The sequence below is a fragment of the Leuresthes tenuis genome, unplaced genomic scaffold (assembly GCF_036924035.1).
Source record: "Leuresthes tenuis unplaced genomic scaffold, fLeuTen1.0.hap1 SCAF_6, whole genome shotgun sequence".
NCBI lineage: Eukaryota > Metazoa > Chordata > Actinopteri > Atheriniformes > Atherinopsidae > Leuresthes > Leuresthes tenuis.
The window spans coordinates 20716162-20739666 of record NW_027325360.1 but is presented as its reverse complement, the minus strand read 5'-3'; the positions used below and the strand labels follow the sequence as shown (position 1 = coordinate 20739666).

Genomic DNA, 23505 nt, shown 5'->3' with positions numbered 1-23505 from the left:
GCCAGGCACATTTTGAGAGGAGAGACTGAAAACGAGGGCGAGAGCTGGACTATGGAGTGAGCGTGAACAATGAAGTGATTAATTTTAATAAGTGCCTTCCTCCAAGACCCAGTCGGAAATAACCCGTTAAGAGACTTCAGATTTTCTTGCAGTCTTTTGCCTTCTATATGTATATTTATCTCTTCATAAGGATTCTTTGGGTTAGATTGGATTTGGAAGCCGTATTAAATTCTGTCATTATAATAAACTAAATCTAAGAGCTGTCGGTCATTCTAATGGAACATATGAAACTGGAATTAGATGTGAACTATACATGACATACAGCACAGATTTAGTAAGTCTTCAGAGATAATCGCATCTGTTTCTAAGCTTCTAAAAGTGACATTGAAATGAGCTAAATGAGAAGCATACAATCCCTCTGTAGCTTATAAATGTCCTAAACACAACACACAGTGCTTTTTGGCTCATATTTGAAATATGAGGTGTTTAAAATCAAGTCCAATCAAGAATTAACGGTTTACAAGCGAGTTCTCAGAAAAAAATAAACCTTTTTTGAATGACACACTCTTAGATTTAAGAGGGTGCTTTTCTTCACCTGTAGATGGCGACATTGCTTGACAAAAGAAATAAAAAAAAAAAATCCCATCTACCATAAGACAAAACCCAGCTTGAAGATTTGTACCTGCTGCTTGCATTCATCTTGACCTAATGATATTCATTTACAATGCACTTAAAACGAGGAAACAAAGTTTACTTATGCTTGTAAAGTAGCACTCACTTCACTTTAATTCCCACTTCATGCAGAAGGATATTTCTCTTTTATGGGCACTGTATAATAAGATATATCCCACCTGCTTTAACCAAAAATGTACTTTTTTAAAATTTTGTTCTTTTTAAAAAAGATTTTCTTTTGTCCTCTGGATTTATACACCCAGTTACAGCTCAAGCTCCAGGGTTGTGTCTTGTATTTGAATGTTGCTTCATTATAACCATTTTCAGACAACAGTTTGAAGTACTTTTGGTTGAATTCAAAGGAGTTTTTGTGCCTGCTTCTGACACAAAGCTTAATAGATCATCAAGGCCAGGAATGTTTTAGCTCTAAGAGCACTGCTGCAAAGCTTCATATCTTTCTAATATGAGTAGACATTCAGAAAGTGCTTTAAGTGAGTGAGAGTACTGTGTACATCTTGCAGTTTGACAATGTTGGTATGTGTGTTGGAGTGTCAGTGCTGGTGTTGTCTGGGAGATGGTATGTGGAAAAGCTATTTCTGACTGCTGGTGAGACAGAGAAAAAAGAATATCCAATAAAAGCAATTGGGATAGCATTAAGTTAAATGTCCTATTAGTGAATGTACAAATGTGTCCATTATTCATTAACTCTTGTGCTACAGTGTTTTTTCTGTTGTCTGATGTTAGATTTTACTTGGGTATTCAAGCAGAGACAGAATGAACATATATAGCTCATTATTATGGAAAAATGCGGTGCATGTGCACGGAGATAAAAGTCGTCTATGTCCTTGTGAAAACATGTGTATCTAGCATGCATATGCATAAATACATGCAAATAATCTCTACGATGGTATATGTGATGAGTATGATTTTTGACAAAAATTTGCATAATTAATGCATCTTTTTTTTCCCGCTTTTGCTGATGTGACCATTGTGCTTAACAGTATACAGCAGTATGGGGGACACAAAGAAAATTTCTGACAGTCATTGTCTCACTTGTGTCGGTGTTGCTATCTCACTGCCTGAGAATTTGTGAATGTGATGAACCATATCTTCTTGCTCCATTATCAACTCCCTGCCTCTACCAGTCACAATATTACAATCTAATGTCAAATAAAACTTTCACGTACAGTAAAAGCAAATGTTTTTGTATGCATTAGTTATTTTAAGGCTTTTGTGTTTGCAAATGCTATACTGTATGCACACAGACACACACTTAAATGTAAACTCTCAGACACAGTATCCCCCGAGTCCTGTCCCTGTTTGTTTTCAGTTTCCCAATCTGCAGAAGTGCAGAGGGGTGGAGGTTTGAGCACAGTGTGAGCATACAGTATCTGTGTTCTTTGCTTCCTCTCCCGGTCCCCTGGATTCCTCTGCCGAAGTCATGGTCTACTCACTGTTTCCCTCTTGCACTTGGCACAGAACTGAAAAGAATAGCAAAGAAAACAGGGGAAAAGGCTTTCTAATTACTTTAAACAACACACCAAATTAAAGCATTGTGCTGAGCCGAGCAAGGGTCAGCATCCGGAGCGCTGTGGTTTTCCAGCAGTCTAGGGTGAGGGTAATGCCAAAGGAATCTCTGCTGAACTCACTCTGAAGGGTGAGATGCAGATAGGGTGGGGAGAGAATTAGAGAAAATGGAGAAAAATACACACTTGAGCACAGTGTTTTTAATGAACTGGCCTTGATTCATGTGATGGGTTCAGTGTGCAGACCCTTCTCTGGTTTTACACTGTAGCCACAGTTCTTAGCCCTATCTATTGCGAGTAAACAAACAGTGTTTTCTACACGCAGTAATTCCCCACTCAGGGTCACTGGCTGTTGTGTGGTTACATGATGCTTTGCAAACAGATCCCAGATCAGCGCTCCTTACCCTAGCCCCAACCTTGACCAGTACCTACTAAGCAGTCAGAGTGTCCTTAGAACAGCGATTAAAGGGGGCACTGCACCAGCGAGGTCCCTGACCTCCTCTCTTATCATGTAGCACTCTGACCCGTGAATGCTGACTCTTTAACACTGTTAGCTGACCTGTGTGTCATACTGGAACATGCTCTCTGAAACAAACAAGATGACCTTTTATGCTTCTGAATCTATGTAGAAGACGCTTTTTCTTTGGCATTCAGAGCTGATCATGTATTATCAAGAAAGAAATATCTTGCCTGTCTACATTTGTTTGGAGTCTCCCTTTTGTGGGAGCTGGTTGAGAATTTTGATAAAATGACTCTTCTCTCCACCTCTCCCTTGCATAGAAACTTGGAAAAGTTTGGAACTTAGATCCATGCCATAGCTTTTTATAAAGCATCACATCAGCCATTTGTTGGTGGACTCCTGTTTCTAATTTGAAACCGTGCGTTTCAAAAGAGCAGTGGACCCACATAAACTATGTATGCTCAATAAGGAATACCTGCCATAAAGCATACCCTGCTTCACTGTCTCTTGTATTATTTATTAATGTAAAATGGACAAAATGAATATCAAGCTATTATACAGAATTTTATTTTATTTTTTTAAAGGAAAATGTAAACTGAAGTTATAAATCAACCAAGAAATGGGATAATTTTGTCATAGACAATCTGATCACAACCAATGAAGGCACCTACTGTAAGCCATCTGATGTAAGGCAAACCTGGGAGCTCTGTCTATCTTTATAGAGTTAATTGATAAATGCCAAACCCGTTTCAAAATAAGCTGCCAGCAGACAGTAGTTTGTCAGACAGATTAAAAGCTGCTCCACCGGAGTAAGAGGAAGGCTGCAAGATCCATGCGCGTACCTTTCCATTTTAGTATGTTGCATTAATGTGTGTGCATGAGTGTATATGACGAGCACTGAGATTAACAAGCAGGGACACGTCCCAACTTCCTTGCTGTCCTCTAGGCCCTGAAAAGCCCTTACCAGATGTTATAAAGGTGTTACTTTTGGCGCTGGCTGTCGCAGAAGGTACATATGGAACATTGTGATGTCTCTTTCTACCACGGGATGATGGGCAATTAGGCCTCGTCACACTGGAGGACCATCCTCTTTATCCCGTGCTTCAGACCATTACATTGATTCACCCAATGGATCCGCCAAACCATTACGGAAGAGAAGACCTTAATGGCCTGGAGATACTTCACACTTAGAAACATGCCTCCAGTGGCAAGAATAAGTCGACTACTTTCAACCCACTCTACGTCCTAAGTATTAGCATCTCCATAAATACAAATGTAGAAATAAACCCATCCTGTGTATAGAGTTTAGTTTTCTATTAAGATGAAAATAATTGACTCTGGTGTTCTGACAACGTTATAATTTGCTACTGGTTGATTTAATCTTTACTCCGTGAGAAGTGATCCTTGTGAGTACAGTATGTTATTCATTAGTGCCAAAAGAGTCTAGTTTATTTCTTAGACAGTAATATTGTCTCGTTTTAACATTTCATTATTTCTAAAACAAGACTTCATTGCCATTTTTATATATTCCATTTTCTTCCTGATATTGTATCTCAGAAACCGTTCCTGTATCTCTGAACACACTGCCTCTTGACATTTGCCCTCATTAAGGGCCACGCAGAACATGGGTAGAGAAGAGTAAATATCAGGAAAGCTGTACGAAAAAGAGGAACTGCTGCCTATTATTCCCATCTTCTCCAGAAAGTCACACCTCCAATTTTCCCCAAAAGAATGCAGCTCTGGGAAAAACAAGGAGAATAAGAAAAGGAGATGGAGTGGGAGCAGGAGACAGAAAAAGACAGAGAGGCATTCTGAGAGACAGAGCGACAGCAAGGAAAAGGAAAGCAGCGGTGGATGGCAGGCACTCCTCAGTGCGGAGTCAGACATGGCAGTTGGTGACAGGTGACAAAATCAAAAGGTCATGTCACTTTTAACTGCGAGCGCCTGTGCCCCGCTGATTTCCCCCGTGCCGCCCCGGCATCAGCACCGCTCGTCTCTGCTCCTCACGCTGCCTCTCTGTCTCTGCTAAACTGGCAGATAGGATGGCAGGCTGGCAGGCAGAAAGACAGGCAACGGGCATAGTTTGAAGCGGGACGAGAGCATCAGGGACGCCACTGCAGAATCTTCCCAGTCTCCCCTTTTCATCATACAGCCTCCCCCCTTCCCTTTGTCTAACTCCCTTCATCACACTGAACCTTTGTAAGTGTCTGTGCACTTTGCGAACAACATCAGCAGTTCAGGGTTTCTGCCTCAGTGCTTGTTGTTGTTTTGTTTATATGGTACAGCTGCTGTAGCTGTTTGTGAGATTTTCAGTTTAAACCGTGTGCTTAAGTTTACAGATGTGTGTAGTTGTGTGGAATAGATTGAACATCAAGTATGCCACCAGCTCTACCACTCTTTTGCACAACTAAATAGGACAAGACAGTACTATCCGCCTGAGAAGTACTTCTCATTGTATTGATTTACACTTATCTTAGCTTCCAAGGCCTTCAGCTCTCTGTTGAAATCACCTTTTTTGAGCGTGTCCGAAATGCTGGTTGTTCTCTCAGGAAACACTTGCCATCAAATAAACACTATGAAATGTTGCAATGATACTTTAGTATTTGGAAACTCAGTCTTTGCCGATGCTCACAATTTTTGTGTTCCTTTATATGACTATGTAGCTGCCCTTTTCACCCCCTACCACAAGCCTCCAGCTCTAGTAGCACCCCAGCCTCAACCCTATCCAGACCCCTGCTGGGTGAGTCCTGGCTCAGGCAGTGCAGATGGAAGTGCCCCCCTCTGAGGGCCACGGCTCTGACAGCTTGTGAAGGGCCCGTGTGGGTCAGCTTGGCTCAGCCTTATCAGACACACAGCTCTCTCCCAGTCTGCAGAAACTGTGGTATAGGCACCACACACTCATGGACAGTGCATACCAAGTAGGGCCTTGAGATCCCCCAGCCAGCCACTCTGCCAAACCTCAGCAGCTGGAGAGGTTAAAACCCCCTCACGTATCAAAGAGCAAAAACAGCAGGAGGACGGAGGGAGGGATAGTGGAATGGGAGAAAATAGAAGGAAAAAGTATATCTTCATGTTCACCTGGATGTCTGCCTCAGCGTCAATTCCCCCTGCGGCTGTCATTGGGAAGGTGAGGAGGGGAAATAGTACAACTCAGTCCGGCCAGGGAAAAAGAGAGTTCAGAGATGTTTCAGAGGAAGTGTGAAGATGATGTGGTTACTGGTTGTAGAATTTTATCTTCCCTCTCTGGAGTGGTTGTCTGCACTTAGTTCATTGATCCAGACAGGTTCTGTTCAGTTTTACCTCAGAAAAAAATCAACCTTCTCAAACTCTTGATTTGTGTAGTTCTGCTGGAATCCTCCAATAATACCGTGTTTCCACTCAGTTTAGCTCAGATATGTGTCTAGTGGTTATTTAACTTTTCCTGATTCTATAAAGTAGTTATGTATTCTACACATTTTGAAGCCATGTACAGACATACTACTAATCCTGTTACAAAGGCAGAGCTACTACTGCTGCAACTTTATTTGAGAATTTTATTTTAAAATTAAGATACCACATTTCAGATACTACACAGTTATAGAATTTGCTATGATTTAAGTTAAATAATTCATGATCACATTCACTTTAACACTGCAGAGTCATGTATACATCAAACAATAAATCATAATGATAACTTTGTGACCCTGAAAATATGCACTCTGTCCTTGAAAAAACACTAGGGGTGCTGTTGTACTGTTGAAAGTTTGTAAGAAGGTTCTTGAATGACAGTTTTTGAGAAAGCTTATTTCTGCTTTTCATCTCTAATAAAACATTACCCTCTTTGATTACGCTCAATGCATCTATGCATTTGTGGCCTCACAAAAACATCATTGTTCTTTTTCAAAGTCAGCCCACACAGATTTAACCGAGCACACTACACTTGAGCTGCAGCAAACCATACAATACAACACAACCGTAAAGTAATCACAAATATCTTGCCCAGTGCTAACATAAAGTTTCCAAATATACTGGAAAGTTCAAGCTCTGTGGCCATCATATATCACACCAAGTAGATCAAAGCAACAGTCAACAAGGATGCACTGAATAACTCTGGACAATGAAGCGAGGGGGACACCACACCACCTCTGCGATTTTAACTGGCTGCTCCACTGGTTAAACAGTAATGTGCTGAAAGATTTTATTCAAATAGTAAAAAAGCTTTATGTGCATAGCGGGATTTTTTTTTATCAGTGAGCAGAAAATGCACAGATTGTACAGTTCTTCCTTAACAGACAGCACGTAGAGATCGACTGGAAGTGCACTAAAAGAGGAAAACTCCTTGTCATACAGCAGAGCATGTGATGGGATGTGGTTACAGCAGACACATACTGTAATTCTTGCAAACCAGCTTTCAGGTTTAACCCAAGGCCAAACAGATACATTCATACTTTCAGGGCCATTTGAACTCTCAATGTCATTGTGTTTACTTACCTTCTTTGTCTTTAGTTTATGTTATCACCATCTACTGTATGTATTCATGGGGTACAGTGTAATCTATAAGAGCTGCCTGCATCCCCCCTGTATCATTTGAATAGGTTTGAATATGTTAATCCTCACCTTAGTATACACTGAATTGACAGAAGAAGCTCAGCAGGCAATATGAGCCCAATGCGATCCTGTCGACAGCAAAGCTTTGATGCCACCGTGCTGTAATGATAGTTATTCAAACAACATGATAATGGGAGGATAAGTAGACATTTGATATCATAGACCAAACAGGTCTTAGACAGAGGAAAGAATGAGACAAACAGAAGAGGTAGAGGGATACAGCGAGCAAAAGAAAGATGTTTGAAATTCATCGGCTGTACTGAGGTAATTTATATCCTCTCTTACTGAGACAGTAGCTTCAGTGCACACATTTAGCCATGACAATCTTCAGGGCAGATGACATGTTCCATGTCATTTTATTTATTAATTTTACACTGTGTTTCATTGCAGGAAACATGACTTCCCTCTGTAACCAGAGGCAATAGAAGGGCGAGAGCAGAGAGCAGAGGGAGACAAACGACTATCATTCTCTCTGTCTCTGTAGGTCATGCTTCTCCAGCTAGCTCATGCTCATTCCTTTGTTTAAAGTTTGGAGCATGTGCCAGGCGTGCCCTGGTAAAGCCTCTGTGTGGAGGATTCCATTATGTTTATATCTTGGCATGGGTGAAAGGATTTGAAAGGAACCATGATGTCTTTTTAAACAGTTATAGTTCATTTGTTTAGAGTTGCCAGAGGGCTTTCATTTCACTGTATCATGTAAACATCTTCTGCGTTTGCCAAGAGCAAGAATTCTCTCTCTGGTGTTTGTATAATGTAGTGTTGGAAGTATTCTGTATCAGTAAAGAGATTGTCAGTCGCGGACAGTCAAGCTTATTTGTCTAGACAGTGATGGAGTCACAGCAAACTGGGAATACCCAGTTGCTATATAGTCGGTTAAAATGTGCAGTTCTGTGCATACATGCACCACACTTTACCCAAGTGATTCTGAGCTATTGATAGAACACACACACAAACACACACTATTGATTCTACCCTTTCAACTCTGCTGTTCTGAACTCCTCTTTGTTTGTGTGGGAAGCTGCATTTACATAAGAGGCTTATGTCAGCCGCCACAACGTTTCCCCTCTTATTCCAATGAAAAACAAAAAGGACAAAAGCCATTGTCTTGTTAAGTAATGATTTTTGGATGTCTCCAAACTGGTTTGTGCTGTTCTGGACGTGGTTAGGGAGTTGTGGTGAAGCTGGTATTTGAAGATTTATGAGGGTTTGAGGACTGGTAATGCAATGCAAGATGACATGACACTGGAAGAAAATATATGTTTTGTCTGACCAAAACTGGACTTTTAAATTGCATGTAAACATGTTTGTCCAGCCAAAATCATATGAAATCAAGCTTTTCAAAATCAGGCTAACACTCATTTAATGTGGTTGTGGTGGAGATCACTCTGCATGTGCACGCTCAACTAAAGTCAAAGTGGATAAGGTGCTCTGCACATGTTCCAGAGGCCCATCTTTTCTACGGTAAAGCATGAGTTTTCATTAATGCAGTTGAATTCCCAAATAAAGCTGCTCTCTTTCACTTATTTTCTGTACCTTTTGTTAAATAGCTGAATGCATCAGCAATTTCAAATCAGCCCATTAAGACTCTGTGTCAACTCGCGGCCACTTTTCAGACTGGTGGTTCTGCTCTAATAATTTCCATACTTTATAACTGCAATGTAATTTGATAAAATTATAATTCAAGTGACTTAAAGACAATGTCTGTAGACCTAATTCAGCTATGATTACATGTATAATAATCTCCCACAGAGAAATTTGTGGCGTTGGACATACTTGGGCTGACATTTCAATTCTGCTCCCAAGCATGTATAATGGGAGCAGGACAGTGGTCTAATTAAATGGCTTAGTCGAGCTGTACCCATAGCTCGACTCAATTGTGCACAACTGTAGGGCTTATGTTATTGTTCATGTAAATTGGGAGCATGAATATTTAGGTTGTAGCTATGGTGTGCGATTGAGTCATAGAGGTTGGATCAAGGCAGCAATGACCTCTGATTTTGACTTGGATGACATCAGACTGCATTGTCAAAACATAACTCAAGTGTTCTATCTCTTCTGACTACTAATCGGTTATGAAACACATTGGACAGAGCTGTTTGTTGGTTCAGGGTTTTCCTTGTATGTTTAGACATTTGTCCACTAACTTGCCTACTCAGACAGATAGAGGGCTGGGAACGAAGGTCTGCATTTTCTTGATTTGAATGCATCTTAATATGCATATAAAGATTGTATTACTGAATAAGAAAATCTTGAACTTCAATGCTCCTTTGTTGTGTTACACGAGTTTAGCATTCTGAATATGTGTACATAATTGTGTTCCAAGACAAGTCATTTTTCTTTGTGTTGTACAGTATGTCTCATAGTGTCTCGGGGCTTCAGGGTAACACCAGCTCTAGTTTCATCGGTCATGCACCACTGAAGCAAATAGTTGCTGTTCTTTGTGACTTGCTCTCCGAGCTTAAGGCTCTCTTCTCTGTTCTCTCTCCCGTGCTCAGTGTGAGGATGTGAAATGATAGATAGGTGAATGTATAGAAATTGGAGGTAGAGGTGACAGATAAGTGCAAAGGTTAGGGAGGTCACAAGAAACTGTGAAAAATCGCAAGATGATGCTGTTTTGTCCCCCTGAGTGGTATAAGATTTGAATGCTTTAATGCTGCGATTAGAGTGAATGATCAGACTTTAATCCTCAGAAATTCAAAGCCTGAGTATTTTCTTATGCTTCCAGAAGTGTCCACATATTTGAACAACAGAATGTTTCTAAAATTAAATTCTACTTCAGAGCCATTTTGAAGCTTATGACATATTAGCACTCCTAAGTCCAATAGTTGTGTCATCCACATGCTTCCCATACTCATTAGCAAACTCTAGCCAGACATAAGCATAACCAATCAGCTTTAATGTGCTTCTCTGGCTGTTCTGATGATGTTAACCCTGTGTTATATAATGTTTATCTAATGCTTAAATGTTTTTTTTTTAAATTTAATTTGGTTGTTTTTATTTTTCCTCTGTTCCAACTGTCAGCAAGCAGTGGAGGACCTGCTGGAGGATGAGGATGAGGATTTTGACAAAGATGACAAGGTAATTATGTCTCACGTCTGGTACCCAGACACACACGCACAAACACACACACCGCCTCAGGAGGGGTTGACACTGCTTCACAGACCGGAAACACAAACAGACTAACGAAATGACTTCATCTCCCCCTGTGTTGAGTTATTCTCACCGCCTGAGGCACAAACACATGTTCACAGATTGTACAACCTTTGAACCTTTTTTAAAGTTTTCTCTTTAGGTATATACATAGCACATTCCTCACCTTTCCACCTTCTTAGTCTGTTTTGTTTTGGTCTTTTTATGCAGTTGGTACACTATCCCGATATTTCTCTTTATGTACTGCTATGTTGAATTTGCATTACTAACACTCCCGCTTTCAGGCCTCTCTTCCTGGGAACATGCACCCATATAAAGTGCTTAGTTAGCTATTTAGGTCCATTCACTGCTCCTTTATGTCCCAGTAAAACAGCATCTGGGCTTGTCCAGACACTATCAGGTAACAACAGGTGGCTGCTTTACTGCCTCCGCTCATTTACACTGTAGAAACAGCTACTGAAACAAATGCCACTGGATAGGGTACAGAACGTTGTCAAAGCTGCACATGGGAGTGGTAATTGAAATGATCTAGCTGTTTTATTTTTTTTATTATTTTTTTTGAGGGGGGGGGGTACTTTGGAAAATAAAACAGCTTCATTTTTTATACTGCAGTATGATGAGTCTCAAGTAGTGTGAATTAAGGACAGCATTATAACTTGTGGAAACCTTGAATAATCCAGACAGTGAAATTACTTGAGCTCAACACACCGGAGATGTGCAGGTTAGCAGGCCTAAATGTAAAAGGCCTTAACAAGTCAGGGAATCTTTAGGCTGTATTTAGTTGGAGAACACAACCGCATCACTGTTATTTCTATAAGTGGATGCCTGTGACAAAAGAGTTAGAAAATGATTTATAGTTCAGATGGTCGAATAGTCATTCCACTAGTAAGTCAACCAGTCAAGCAATCAGCCTGACAGCCGGTTTGGTGAGGCACACACAAAGACATGTGAACATTACATCCTCTCCTACAAAGATGCAGAAGCAAAGTTTCATGACTGTGAAGTTCCAAGGCCGAATGTATGGGAGGGGGGCCACTGACTGAAGATATACACCAGACCTTTTTTTTTTTTACCCCTTCTTTACATCTGTCCTCCTCCATTGCTTCCCTACCTCCTCTCAGGGGGAAAAATACAGGCATTTGAAAAGCAGCAGATTATATGAAATACATTTTTGACTTTCATATTGAAATGAGTTGCAGAGGCAGCGTGTGTGGCCTCAGTCAGATTTGGTGCCAAACTGATTATTCCAAATAAGAAGACCTTTCTCTCTGTTCACACAGGGCTGGGATGCTGGATAGCACAGCTGCCACAAAGGCTACAATTTACCAACTTTGGCTTTATACATTTTGATCTATTGCTCCCCTCAACTCTTAGCATTTCATTTAAGCTGTGGGGAAGTTGAAAGGGGAGCATTTTTCTTTTTTCTTCACCTACGTCTCCCTCCCCTTCCACTCTCCTTCTATCCTTCCCTCAATCATTCCTTTCCCTGTCCCTATTTTTGCTCTCTTCCTGACAAATATTCACTCTCTTCCTCCTGCTCTTCCTCCAAACTGGTTAAGTGCAGAACAAATGGAGTTTCAAAGCTAAGCAAATTTGTCTTTTACATTGGATATGAGGTCTTTTACAGTGACTATGAGCTACAGCTTTAGATAGTATGAGTAAGTATGAGGGACGGGTCAAAGGAGGCCTCTTTTATGGCACAGGCCTATAGGGGAGAGTGGTAAGAGGAGGGAGAGCATGAGAGAGAGGAGAGGGGGAAGAAAAGATTAATAAATGTGCCAAGGCCTCATTTTAATTGAACTTGAAGCATATGTTGCAAGTATGTACAATCCGTCCCAGATGTTTACTCCGACCATGTGCATAGCTCTTCCAGCGCACCACAAGGCAGCTATTAGCTGGATAACCTTTGCTCCAGAGGCTAAATGGGGTATTACATGGCCAAAAAGTAGAGCACCTGTTTTTCATTGCAGCGAGGACCCCTTGCAGGCTTTTTGCCTTGGTTCACCACATGTGTTTTTACTTAACAGATTGTTGGGCCGACGTGAAAAGTGTCTTTCTCGTGAGCAAGCACTAATATTAGTCACTTAATCTCAATGAAAGTCCAGCATCCAGACTAATTGATGGGGACAGCTGAGTTGTTAAAGCCAAGCGAGCAGGCACATGAAGGGTGAAAGAATGGCAGACATGGACTAATTTTTCTCCTCTCTTCTCCTCCCTAACTTCCTGCTGTATGTTTGTGTGTGTGCGCTGACCTACAGCACGGGATGTTGATTGATTTACGTTATCTACGCACTACACACTTTTATGTTGATGCCAAGTTCCAGATTCCACTGTCCCTCTTCTAAATACATTAGCTGTACTGGGCCCCAATTGAAGATGGTAAAAGTGAGCCTTGCCCATCACAAAACCCATTTACAAGGTTCCCCTTGCTACTCTTTCAAGATTTTTAAAAAAATCATCCATTAAACCCATATCTACACTTAAAGGAGTTGTGTGTATTATCTATTGGCAAAAGGTGCTGTCAAAGTGATTGCAGCAAATGGAATACCTCCAGTCTTGCTCTCTTGTTCCAAGCATGATGGAGAAACTATGGTGGCCACTAAAAATGTGAAAGATCAGCGTTTGGTTTGTCTGTTCTGGTCGGATATGAAAATATTATGGGCACTGTGTGCACATACAAAAGGCCCATTCTAAATTTATGAGAATAGATTAATACTTATTTCCATGTGATTCTACTCTAATTAGGTGTATCACTATTATACTACTAGTACTATTAAATACTATTAGTACTATATTCCTAGCTATTGCTAGAGCTTAATTGCTTTTGATACTGCATATATTATAAAACTATACAGCTCAGTTTAAATTTTTTATGTAGTATGATTAAATATGAGAAAGGGAAGTTTTTATTTTAATGTAATATTTGTCTATCACACCTGCTATTTTCTGCTATTAGATGTTAAAATATCAGTCGCTTTATGTCGCCTTATTCATCCATTACTTTCAACTCAAAGCAATTCCACATTTTTTATTTCAAATCTGTCTGTCTTATTTAAGAAACATGTGTCCTGTAGTACCATTATAGACCCTTTCAGCATCTTGAAATACAGCTTAAGAGTCTAGCAGAGGGAGATAGCAAAAACATGCTACTCATTCTTCTACTTACAGACTGCTGGCTGCAGGGGTTTCAGTGTGTAATCTAGCCCATGATGCCTCCTCTCACCTGTGGGCTCGCTGTCCAGAGCTGGCAATACACAATCACCTTTAGGCTGTGTGTGTGTGTGTTTGTGTATAAGTGTGTCTGTCTATTTGTGTGAGCATCTCACATAGATGTGTGTGCAGCTCAGCTGCCTCCCGGAGGGGGGCTTACTGGAAAAATGGGGAGATAGAGAATGAAAGAGAGAGAGAGAGAGAGAGAGCGCGAGGGAGTGAGGAGATTACCCTCACATGGTTGACTGGTCACTGAAGCGCTTGTGCTCTGCTCAGCTAGGCTCCACTAGCCTCAGGAGGACCTGACACAGATAAGATACACACTGCAATCATGTCCTGCTCAGGGGCTTACTGCTCGGTGCACCCCCCTCCCTCTCTTTCTCCCAGTGTGTCTATCTATCAATCTCTCGCGTATACACACTTGTGCCTACAAAAATCTTTTTTCCTATTCTATTTCTTACTAATTTTCTCCTCATAGTAAATATAGAGCAGTCATTATTCTTGAGCTTGAACACATTGACCTGAAAATGTTTTTTTGTCTTTTTTTTGTCTTTTTTTATGGACCCAGTTCTTCAAGGCATCCAGTTTTGAGGTCAAATAGCAACCTATTGGCTATTTTTCAGTGTTAATTTTAAACTTTTGGCGCAGCAGCTTATCAAAGACAGAAATTAGAATATATGTGTGCAATGTACATACATCTTGCAGAACACAGACATCAGTTATATATTCTAAGAGTGTACTCAGTGGTGTGGATCAAATAACTGAATTTAACACAAAACAAATAATCATTCTTTTTGGTAATGGTCAAATCATCATTTTTTATTATCAGAATGAACATTTTTTTCTTTTCCACAAATGGTTGCAGTGACACTTTATGGTAGCAGTATCATGAAATGAAATGACACCATCACAACACCACTGATTGACAATAGCTGGAGAAACATATTCACAGAAAAATACTGTAAAGTAACACAACACCTTCCTCAGTTGCACCGCAACTTTCGTGTTTCTTTCATTAGATGAAAGGGTCAATGCTATAGATGCAAATCGATTCACCAGTGCCATATCTTGCCTTACAGACACTGGATAGAGAGGTTGCTGAGGAGGCATACATCTTTGTCATTCCACTGCATGCTTTTATTTGTGGTGCTACAACATGTTTTTCATACTGCTCCATCTCGCTCCAATACACTTTTTAGACTTCACACTCCACAATAATCTTAAGTGGCACAGAATTGGTCACTTTTACAAGATCTGATACTGCCTAAGTAGCATGACCATCTCTCTATGGTATTATTACATTGTTTTCTCCTCTGAGGCCATTACCATTACTGAAGCTTGTCATTGACTAACAAAAACAGTGCAGGCGTCTCCAAAGAAACTGGACAAAATGATGTTACCTGGAACGGCTGATGCTGACATTTGAGTGACAGCAGAGGAAACTTCAATCTCATTGACAAATATAAACATTTCTGACAGTGTTAAAAGACAAAAACTTGAGCCCCACTCACCTTAACTGCCTTACGAATGCATACAAGATAGAATAGACATGTCGCTGTTTCTTTAACTCTTCGCTCTGACAGCTCTTTCACCTGTTGTTTCTTTCCCTGTAGCCATTACTCCTGCACATACACATATCCAAACCCAATACTGCAGTGGTGTGTGTTTAACAATGGTTCTCTTGTAAACATACAACAACTTGCAAGTGACATGTGTCAGCACACATGCACCGATCCTACAGGCTTTGCAGCCTATTTCATCTTTTGACTGTCTCGGTATCTGTTACTTTTGTTTGTCATTAAGCATGCTCTATGCTGCATTTAAAGTTAGCGTGAATATGGTGCACATTTTCAGACTTATCTCCAGATAGCATAAGGAGCTGTGCAGCACCTTCCCGGGCCCCAGCACTCTTCTCTCAGTCCCAGTCACTGCACCGATCACTCAGATAGGGACATGGCATAATGTAATTGGACTAAAGAGAGCGCTGGGAATTATATCAAGGCTCTGAAAAAAAGAAGGCGTGACTGAAATGTTGTTTTGAGGAGGCTATTGAACTTGTGATGCTGTGGGATTGTCCTCAGGTATCGGGGGCGTTTCGGCTGCTGAGGAGAATAGGAGGAAGTGGAAGAGAAAAAAAGAAAAAAAAGTTTGAATGTCTGTGTTCTTTTCTTCATGCCGCCTGTGAAGGATGAAAAGCGTCACACTGTAAAAGATGCTCTTGACTTTTCTGCTTCATTCTTCTCCCCCATCTCTTTTTCCGCTGTTCAGCAGAGACGCTGGTGGGAACTGCATTTTAATCATGTTTGGCTAATAGAGGAATGAAAACAAAAAGGAGGGTGAAAGAAGCAGGGGTATTGTCTCTATGCAAAACACGCTGCATTGTTTGTTTGTTTTTCCTCTTTATCACACATACATCAGGTGGGTCGTCTCTCACCATCTCTATTCCCACCAGATTTATTTTATGCTTTTTGTCTTTTTTGCTTTCTGTCATAGCTTCTTCATTCTTTGTGTCTTTAACACTCTCTCATCACTTTGAATTTACCACCGGCCAATATGATTTGAATTAAATGTTGTTGATTTTTTATTTGCACTTGCCTTCATTTGAAGTTGCTTTTAACAGTGTAGTTATTCTATCGGTTATCCTTTTTTTAGGAGATTAGGAGCACTAATGCTTCTTAGGTTGAGGCATTTCAAAAGTTTATTGTACTCAAGAAAAAAACAAGCCTCAGATATTCTCAAAGTTTTTTGTCTAATTTTTACTTTTATCTTAACTTTTAAGTTCAAAAGGTAAGTACTGAAAAAAAAAAGTAAAAAATCTTCTCCAGTGCTGTCCATATGTTTTCTGTTTCTTCAGTGGAACAAAATGTATAAGACCCAACATACACATTGTCTAACCCTCTCACTTTAATTTCTGTGGCTGGTAAAGAGAAAATCTCACTGTAATCTATCCACAAGGACCCTAAACCAGGCCCCTGGGAGGACAGCCGTGATAAAAACCATATCCTCGAGGATATGTTGGCTTCCTGGCACTTTGAGTGGATACGAGCGATGGTGGTAAGTGGACATGTGTGTAGCTCTGGCACAGACTCCTACTGGTGTGTGTCGCTTTCTCCTGGTTTGCTGTTTAGGTCATCGTCTGTCCACTGGCCTGTGTTTCGCCGTCCTGTCAGGGTTTGTTTTCAGTAACTGTCCCGTGTCCACGTCTTAATTGATACCCTCGCACTGCACGTTTGGCCTCCAACCCAAACCCACTGCAAGGGCTATGCCTGTGCCTGCTCTTTACGGTGATGGGAATCTAAGTGAGCTCCAGCATGGAGGTTTGCTCCTGTCTTTTTGTGTGATGTCCCTGTAGCACTGTAGACCTGTTACACTGCAAGCTGACAGCTATAGACTGAGGTGTGATAGTGTGTTTAGCATGATTTAGGTTTTTTGGCTCCTGGGTAATAAAAGGTGACATAAAGGAGTCATCCAAGAGGATTTTTTTCTTCCTGTGTAGCAACAAGAGCAGAAAAACAACAAAAGAGAGTAATCTCCCAAAAGATTGATTAAGCATTTTTTTTTAACATTCTTTAATCAAAATGCAATGTTTGAGGTTAAAAGGACTAATTACATTTGTCTCACAAATAATGGCTGCTTTCGCACTTTATGAAACAAGCACCTAACACACTGCTTTTGAAATAGCTCTCACTTTCCTTCGTGTGTAATATGTGTGTGTGGTTGGTTGGGTTACTCTAATATGGTTGTGGCTGCTTTTTCTTTAAAGGTGCTTCAGGAGCAGCAAAACTATCTTATAGTGTTTGAGAAAACTCCAATGCTCATTATACCTAATGCCACAATGTCTAGTCCCCGAAGTTTTATACCACTTACACACAAGTGGCAGAACCAGCTGAACTTTTCAATTGATGAACTATGCATCAATAGAGGACTCTGTGCGCTTTTTTCACTGTAGGTGAGGAGTTTGTGCACGCTCTCATCCACCCAAACTAACTCTCTTCGAGACTCTGACTGAACAGAGTGTTGAAGATTGCACACAGTCAGCCCTCTCGGTCTCTCATTGGACCGAATGTGGAGCACAACACTTGACAGTGGTGTCGTCTGAATTTGAAAGTCAGACATGTGAGAAGGCAGCCGCCACCTTTTCTTTTAACAAGAGTCATAAATCTGTAATGAGCACAGAGAGGATGCATATTTTATATACTTTTTGAAGACATGATCCCGTCACTTCATAGCAACGCACTATTATTCTATTGTTTTTTTCCCCTCCAAAACAAATTTTAAGACAGTGGATTCAACATTTGTCTCTATTGCCTGTGTGTTTCTGAATATGCATGCACAATTGAAGGGATGCCAAAGTTAGAGTTAGAGAGTGAGGCGATGAATCAGATGTAATCTAACCCCAACAGGAGTAATATATGATTTAATTAATGAAAAAAGTTTTTTTATTTTCATTAAAAATCTAAAAGGTACTTAATTATTGGATCTTTTTCAAAGGCACAAAAGTTTGTATGAACTTTCATTTTGCAATTGTCAACAAATGCAAATGTCCTAACATATGTATAAAACACAGGCACAGAGACATCGACAGAGACCCAGACAGACTGACAGACAGGGAGAGAGGGGCTGAAGCAAACTAAAACCAGGCCAACAGCGGACAAGAGTAATACTGTCCCATTCATCACACTCTGCCAAGCATGATCCTGGGAAGGACAGGGGAAGGATAGTGCAGGAGCAGGGGGACAGAGGTGAGGCTGGGTGGGTGGGGGTCGGGTGGCGTGCAGCAGGAGGTGTGGAAGGGGTGATCAAGAGCAGAAGTTGTGTTGTGGTGGTCATTAATGCTTTCGTGTTGGCCTATGTCTGTGTGTGTGTGCCTGACCTTGAGCCTGATAGAGTAGCTGGCATAGTGGAGGTGATGAGAGGCCCCAGAGGGAGATGGGTAAAGATGATCAGTGGCAAGCAACCTCCTGCCAACCAGACACATCTGAGACACACACAAATGCACACTCATAATGTAGAAAACTTTTCTCTTTAGGATACAAAGTGGAGGTCAAACTGAAAATAAGTCACTACTTTCACCAGCTCTTCTTATAGTCACTCTTTCTTTTTGTCCCTCTATTCCTCTCTTTTACATATGTTTATATTTATCCTTGCTGAGGGGCTTGACAAGACTAATTTGTACTGGGGTGCATTGTGTGTGCCTGGTCCATCTTTATCTGACAGTCTTAACTAGAATTTGACTTTGGCTGTGTGGTAATAATCTGTAGCGCACATACATACATTCTTCAACATGAATGCATTATATAAACACAGAAATGCACATACACTAATCTCAAAGTCATCTGTTGGGGTGTGCAGGATCAAGATGTTCCAGAGTATGACCTTTCTGTATGTAAGCTGCTTGGTTGGGGTCAAGAGGATGTGTGCTGCATCTCAATACCCTAGTTAAACAGATATTTATGTGTTTTCACAAAAAAAAGAGGAAGAAAAATGGATGTATGGGATAAATGATTTATTAAAAAAAAAAAAAGGCGCAAACATCTGCCCCTTTAATGTGGCCCTGGCAAGGTGCCAGATTGCATAGTTGTATCGGTTGCCATACGCAGGGTCTCTCTTTTGTTGTCGTTTTCTGATGGAAGAGAGATTCTCTTCTAGGCCAGGTCTCAAAATGCTGATTTTTTTTTTTAATCTTAAATTCAGAAACCTATGACTCGGTGACTCATTGTTTTCCAGTTGACTTGATAGTACTTGGAATAGACATCAATAGACATTAGAGTATATGTATGTATATATATATATATTTGGAGAGACACACAGAGAGAGAGAGAGAGAGAGAGAGAGAGAGAGAGAGAGAGATAAAGATATATTAAAGAAATGCATTTTTGACCTTGCTTATTTGTCATTCTCAACTTATTCTCAATCAAGCTCACTTATAAGATCTTATTACAACAAAATACACTGTCCGTTTGAAAAAGAAAGAAGTCACGTGTCCTATTTATTTATTTATTTATTTATTTTTGGACCTTTAGCACATATTCAGTGTGGCAGCAGTTCAAGTCTATGCAATGTCAGAACATTGAAATCTGTCCAAAGTAGCAGTAGCTTTTTACTGGAAGTTGTATTGATGATATAAGAGTTGGACATCTTTCAAATATTCTCCAGCATATCCAATTGATTATCAATTGGGAAAGGTCTGGACTCTGGTGGCCAATCCATGAGTGAAAATCATACCTCATGCTTCTTAAACTACTTTGTGTAATAATTTGAGGATGATGAATCGTGGCATTGCCACCTTGAAATATGCCTGTGCCATTGAAAAAAAATAAATAATCTGTTGATTGGAAAAACGTGGTCAGTCAGTATGTTCAGGGTTTAGAAATATTTAATAAGTGCAAATCAAGTTTGCATTTTCATATTGTGACAACTCAAATTCTTGCACATATTTTTTAAATTCAAAATGTGTTATCCCTACAGCATTCCACAGCTTTCCAGTGGTTTTTCTCCCTACTCCTGGGATGGAAACGGTAGGGATACTGTCTCTCTGCAGTTACAAAATCAACAAAAGCACTTTCAGATGCCCTCTGGGAGCCACATATTAGCATGCTGTCACGTTTTATATGACATTTCAATTTTTACACGTGCCTCTAGAGTAAGAGAGAGGCAAAACAAAGAAAAACAGGTGCAATTTTAGCACAGCAGCAATGAGCAGTCACTTGTGGTTCAGACTCATTTCCTGGTGTGATGGGATGTATGCTACTACATTATAACTGTTAGGTTTATCATTTTTATGGCATAACCCAGCAGGGAGAACAGTCTGATCGGAGGTGAAAGTAGTCTCAAATGGCTTTCTCGTTTCCACCCACTGGATATAGGACAGATATTTGAGTCCATAGTAATAGGCTAAGTCCTCTGTGACCTCTCTCTTGTTTAGCTCTAGGCCTTGGGTCAGTGAAGAACAAACTGTCTTTGCAAAGTTTACAACTGTTCACTTTACACTTTTGCATATAGATGTACTTTGCCATGATGGTATCTTTCTGAAAGAAATAGAGCAGTCGTGTACACAGAAGCACTGCACATCTTCTCTTTGTTAAATATTTAATCAAGTGTTTCAAGGAGTTCACCACATTTGTTTACCACAATTTACCAGCAAGTGCAATGTGGTTAGCCTGACTCGGCTGTTTCTTTGTTTGTGTGTGTGTGAGAGTGTGCGTCCCTTGGCTCTCTTCCGTAACGCATGCAAACAACTCACATCACTTTAACGAGTGTTCCCACTGCTAAACTGATGACTGCTTGGCAGGGATTTCATATTACACTCCGCACATCTAAACAATGATGCAAACTCTTGACATAACCACAGAAGGTATATTTATTGTCTTTAAATGGCATGCATACAATTAGAAACATGCAACCTTCACCCAACAAAGAGCACCGACTCACTTTCTGCTACCAACCTGATGAGAGTTAATTGATGTCAAAGAGTTTCTTCTGCACACAAGAACATTTAATTCATAGGATAAACTATACTAATGCAGTTTGCATTTAACAGTGTGCTGCTCTGCTTGCTTCACCCTGAGCTCACATCACAGTCTGAGTGGTTTTCACCTTTCACCATGAAGGAGATTACAATATAAAACAAATGTTTTTCAAAACAGGGAGATAATCTAGCACACAATGATGATGTAAGAGAGGTTTGTAAATATTCAAGATTCCCATGCAGGTACATTAAATAGATCCTGTAGACTTTAGATGCCTGAAAAAGCAAGTGAATGAGAGACTATAGACTGTTCATTGATGGGAGGAAGTTAGAGAAAAAGTTATACAGTTTGATTTTTTTTCTGTCATTTAAAGTCTGCTCTTTGTTTACAAATATTCTGCCTCATTTTATGAATTTGCATGCAAACAGGGTTTTTGCTTCTGATGGGAAAGTAGACGCATCGGCATAGATTCAGGCCTGCCGTACAGTAGATGAAATCTATGTTAATACTTGTTCAGTTGTTAGACTGCATTCACAATTTTCTCTTTATAGATGGCACTGACACTCACTGTAACATGTCTGCATAACAGTATATGTAGATGAACTTACAGTTGCAGTCTATCAAAGTTCATGATGCTAAACACATTAGGCAGGCTTATTATTCTATCTGCCACGCAGCATCATCCATCACCACACTGCTGTCAGAGGTGACGGGATTTGCAGCATACTTTGAGCACTAACATGACTTCCATTGGCAGCCAAGTTGAAGCAAGAGGCCGTGCAGGTTTCCTTTTATTAGCCTTGCCTTCGGGTCTCCAAACAAACCCACTTAGCGCTCCTGACGGACAAAGAAAGGAACAGATGGAAATACAGGCCCTAGGTTTCCTGCAAATACCTCACTTCTCCTCCGCTAATCAAGAATGGAAAACTACATATCACATGTGAGCTAGTGGCTGACACATATGCACACACTCCTTACAAAACCACAGAAAACTTGACAAAACTGTGTCCTCAATTTAACTTCTGCTTGGGATGTATCCACTCCTGAGAAAGTGTAAATTTCTGTCTAAGAAAGCTCACCTCCCTTATTCCAAAATATCACCATTTTGTGAAATGTTAAAGATAACATTAAGCCTCCTTTACCTACAATATGATGTATGGATGTCTTGTGTCTCTTCTCCCTTGCTTGTGTAAATTCTTTTTCAATGATTCATGACACTGCAGTCTAAAAAAAAAATTCTCAGTACAGAAAGAAGCAATGTTTAGAAGTCATGGGCCCTCGTCGTCTGATCTATGTTGGGATGCAGTATTGTTTGTAGAGTCAAACAGCAAGACCAGGTGTGCAGATCAACCTTATCTAATAGCTGTGGGGTGAGTGTGTTTGTGTGCATATTAGGTTCCATTGTAAGAACAGGTTGCCTCACTCCATATGTGCACAGTGTGCAGGGAAGCTGGGAAAACAAGGTTCTCCGTGGCCCTCAGTGTTATTGCTACCTCCCGCTTCCCCAAGCTGTGTTTGAAGACAGGAAATAGGAGTCAGACCGCAGTCCGAAGGGCATGTGGCAATGGTTTATACTCCAGTGACCTCTGAACTATCCTCTCCACACCCACCCGCTCTCTCACACCACTCCCATGGCCCTCAAACACTCTCCCCTGAGTCCAGGCTCGAAAATAAAAATGTCCTGACCTGGCCCAGCCCGGCTTGCCCCAGCCTCACTGGGCCCAGCACAATAGACACTGTGCTCTGAGATTTGTTTGAGCCTGCAATGAAAAACAGATGGATTCTGAGGACAGGACTGAGAAAAGCAGGAGTGCAGGAGGAGGAAAGAAAGGGAGTCTTGTAAAATATTTGCAAAGAAAAATAACCCAGAGAGGCTGTCTAATTATATCTATTTGTCTTGTGTGGTTTTGCTGGGGAGGCAATGTGGTCTCCCTGACTGTTCCATGGTTCATTTTTCACATTATCTGATCCTGGATGGAGAGCAAAAAAAGAGGGTGGGTTTGGGGCAGTTTGGGTCTCACTGGGAGGGTTGTGGTGAGGTGGCTGGCCTCAAAGAGTGAAATGTGGTAAAAGCCTCTGAGGTCCTGAAGGTTTCATGTTTTTCACTGGTTCACTGTCTTCTGTGAGTATTATGACAAGAATTATTCAGAACTTTATCTCTCTAATCTAGCCATCAATCTTCATCAATGACACAGACATTTTTATACATACTGTTTTCCAAACACAAGACTGATTACAATGTATGGTTTTACCTTGTTTGGGGTGGATTTATTTTGGAGGTAACTGACAGGTTCATCCGACAACTGTGTATCATAGTTAAAATTTACGTTGTACATTTCTAATTATATCTTATCTGAAGTAAGTAAAGTTTCAATTGCTTCTACAGTTCAGTTTTTGGCCACAGGTACTATGGCACTAGATAATAAAGTAC

At 40.5% G+C, this 23505-nt stretch overlaps 1 protein-coding gene across 5 annotated transcripts in view; it reads left to right on the top strand.

The window, feature by feature from the left end:
• mctp1a (multiple C2 domains, transmembrane 1a) overlaps positions 1-23505 on the top strand; it is a 123745-nt gene that overhangs the window by 86442 nt on the left and 13798 nt on the right. For 3 of the 5 annotated variants that reach the window (XM_072388136.1, XM_072388135.1, XM_072388139.1), the window contains 2 exons: positions 10267-10323; positions 16561-16659. In XM_072388136.1, coding sequence (XP_072244237.1) covers positions 10267-10323; positions 16561-16659 — 156 coding nt within the window. The remainder of the gene's footprint in view (positions 1-10266; positions 10324-16560; positions 16660-23505) is intronic. The other 2 variants (XM_072388138.1, XM_072388137.1) reach the window with 1 other exon arrangement.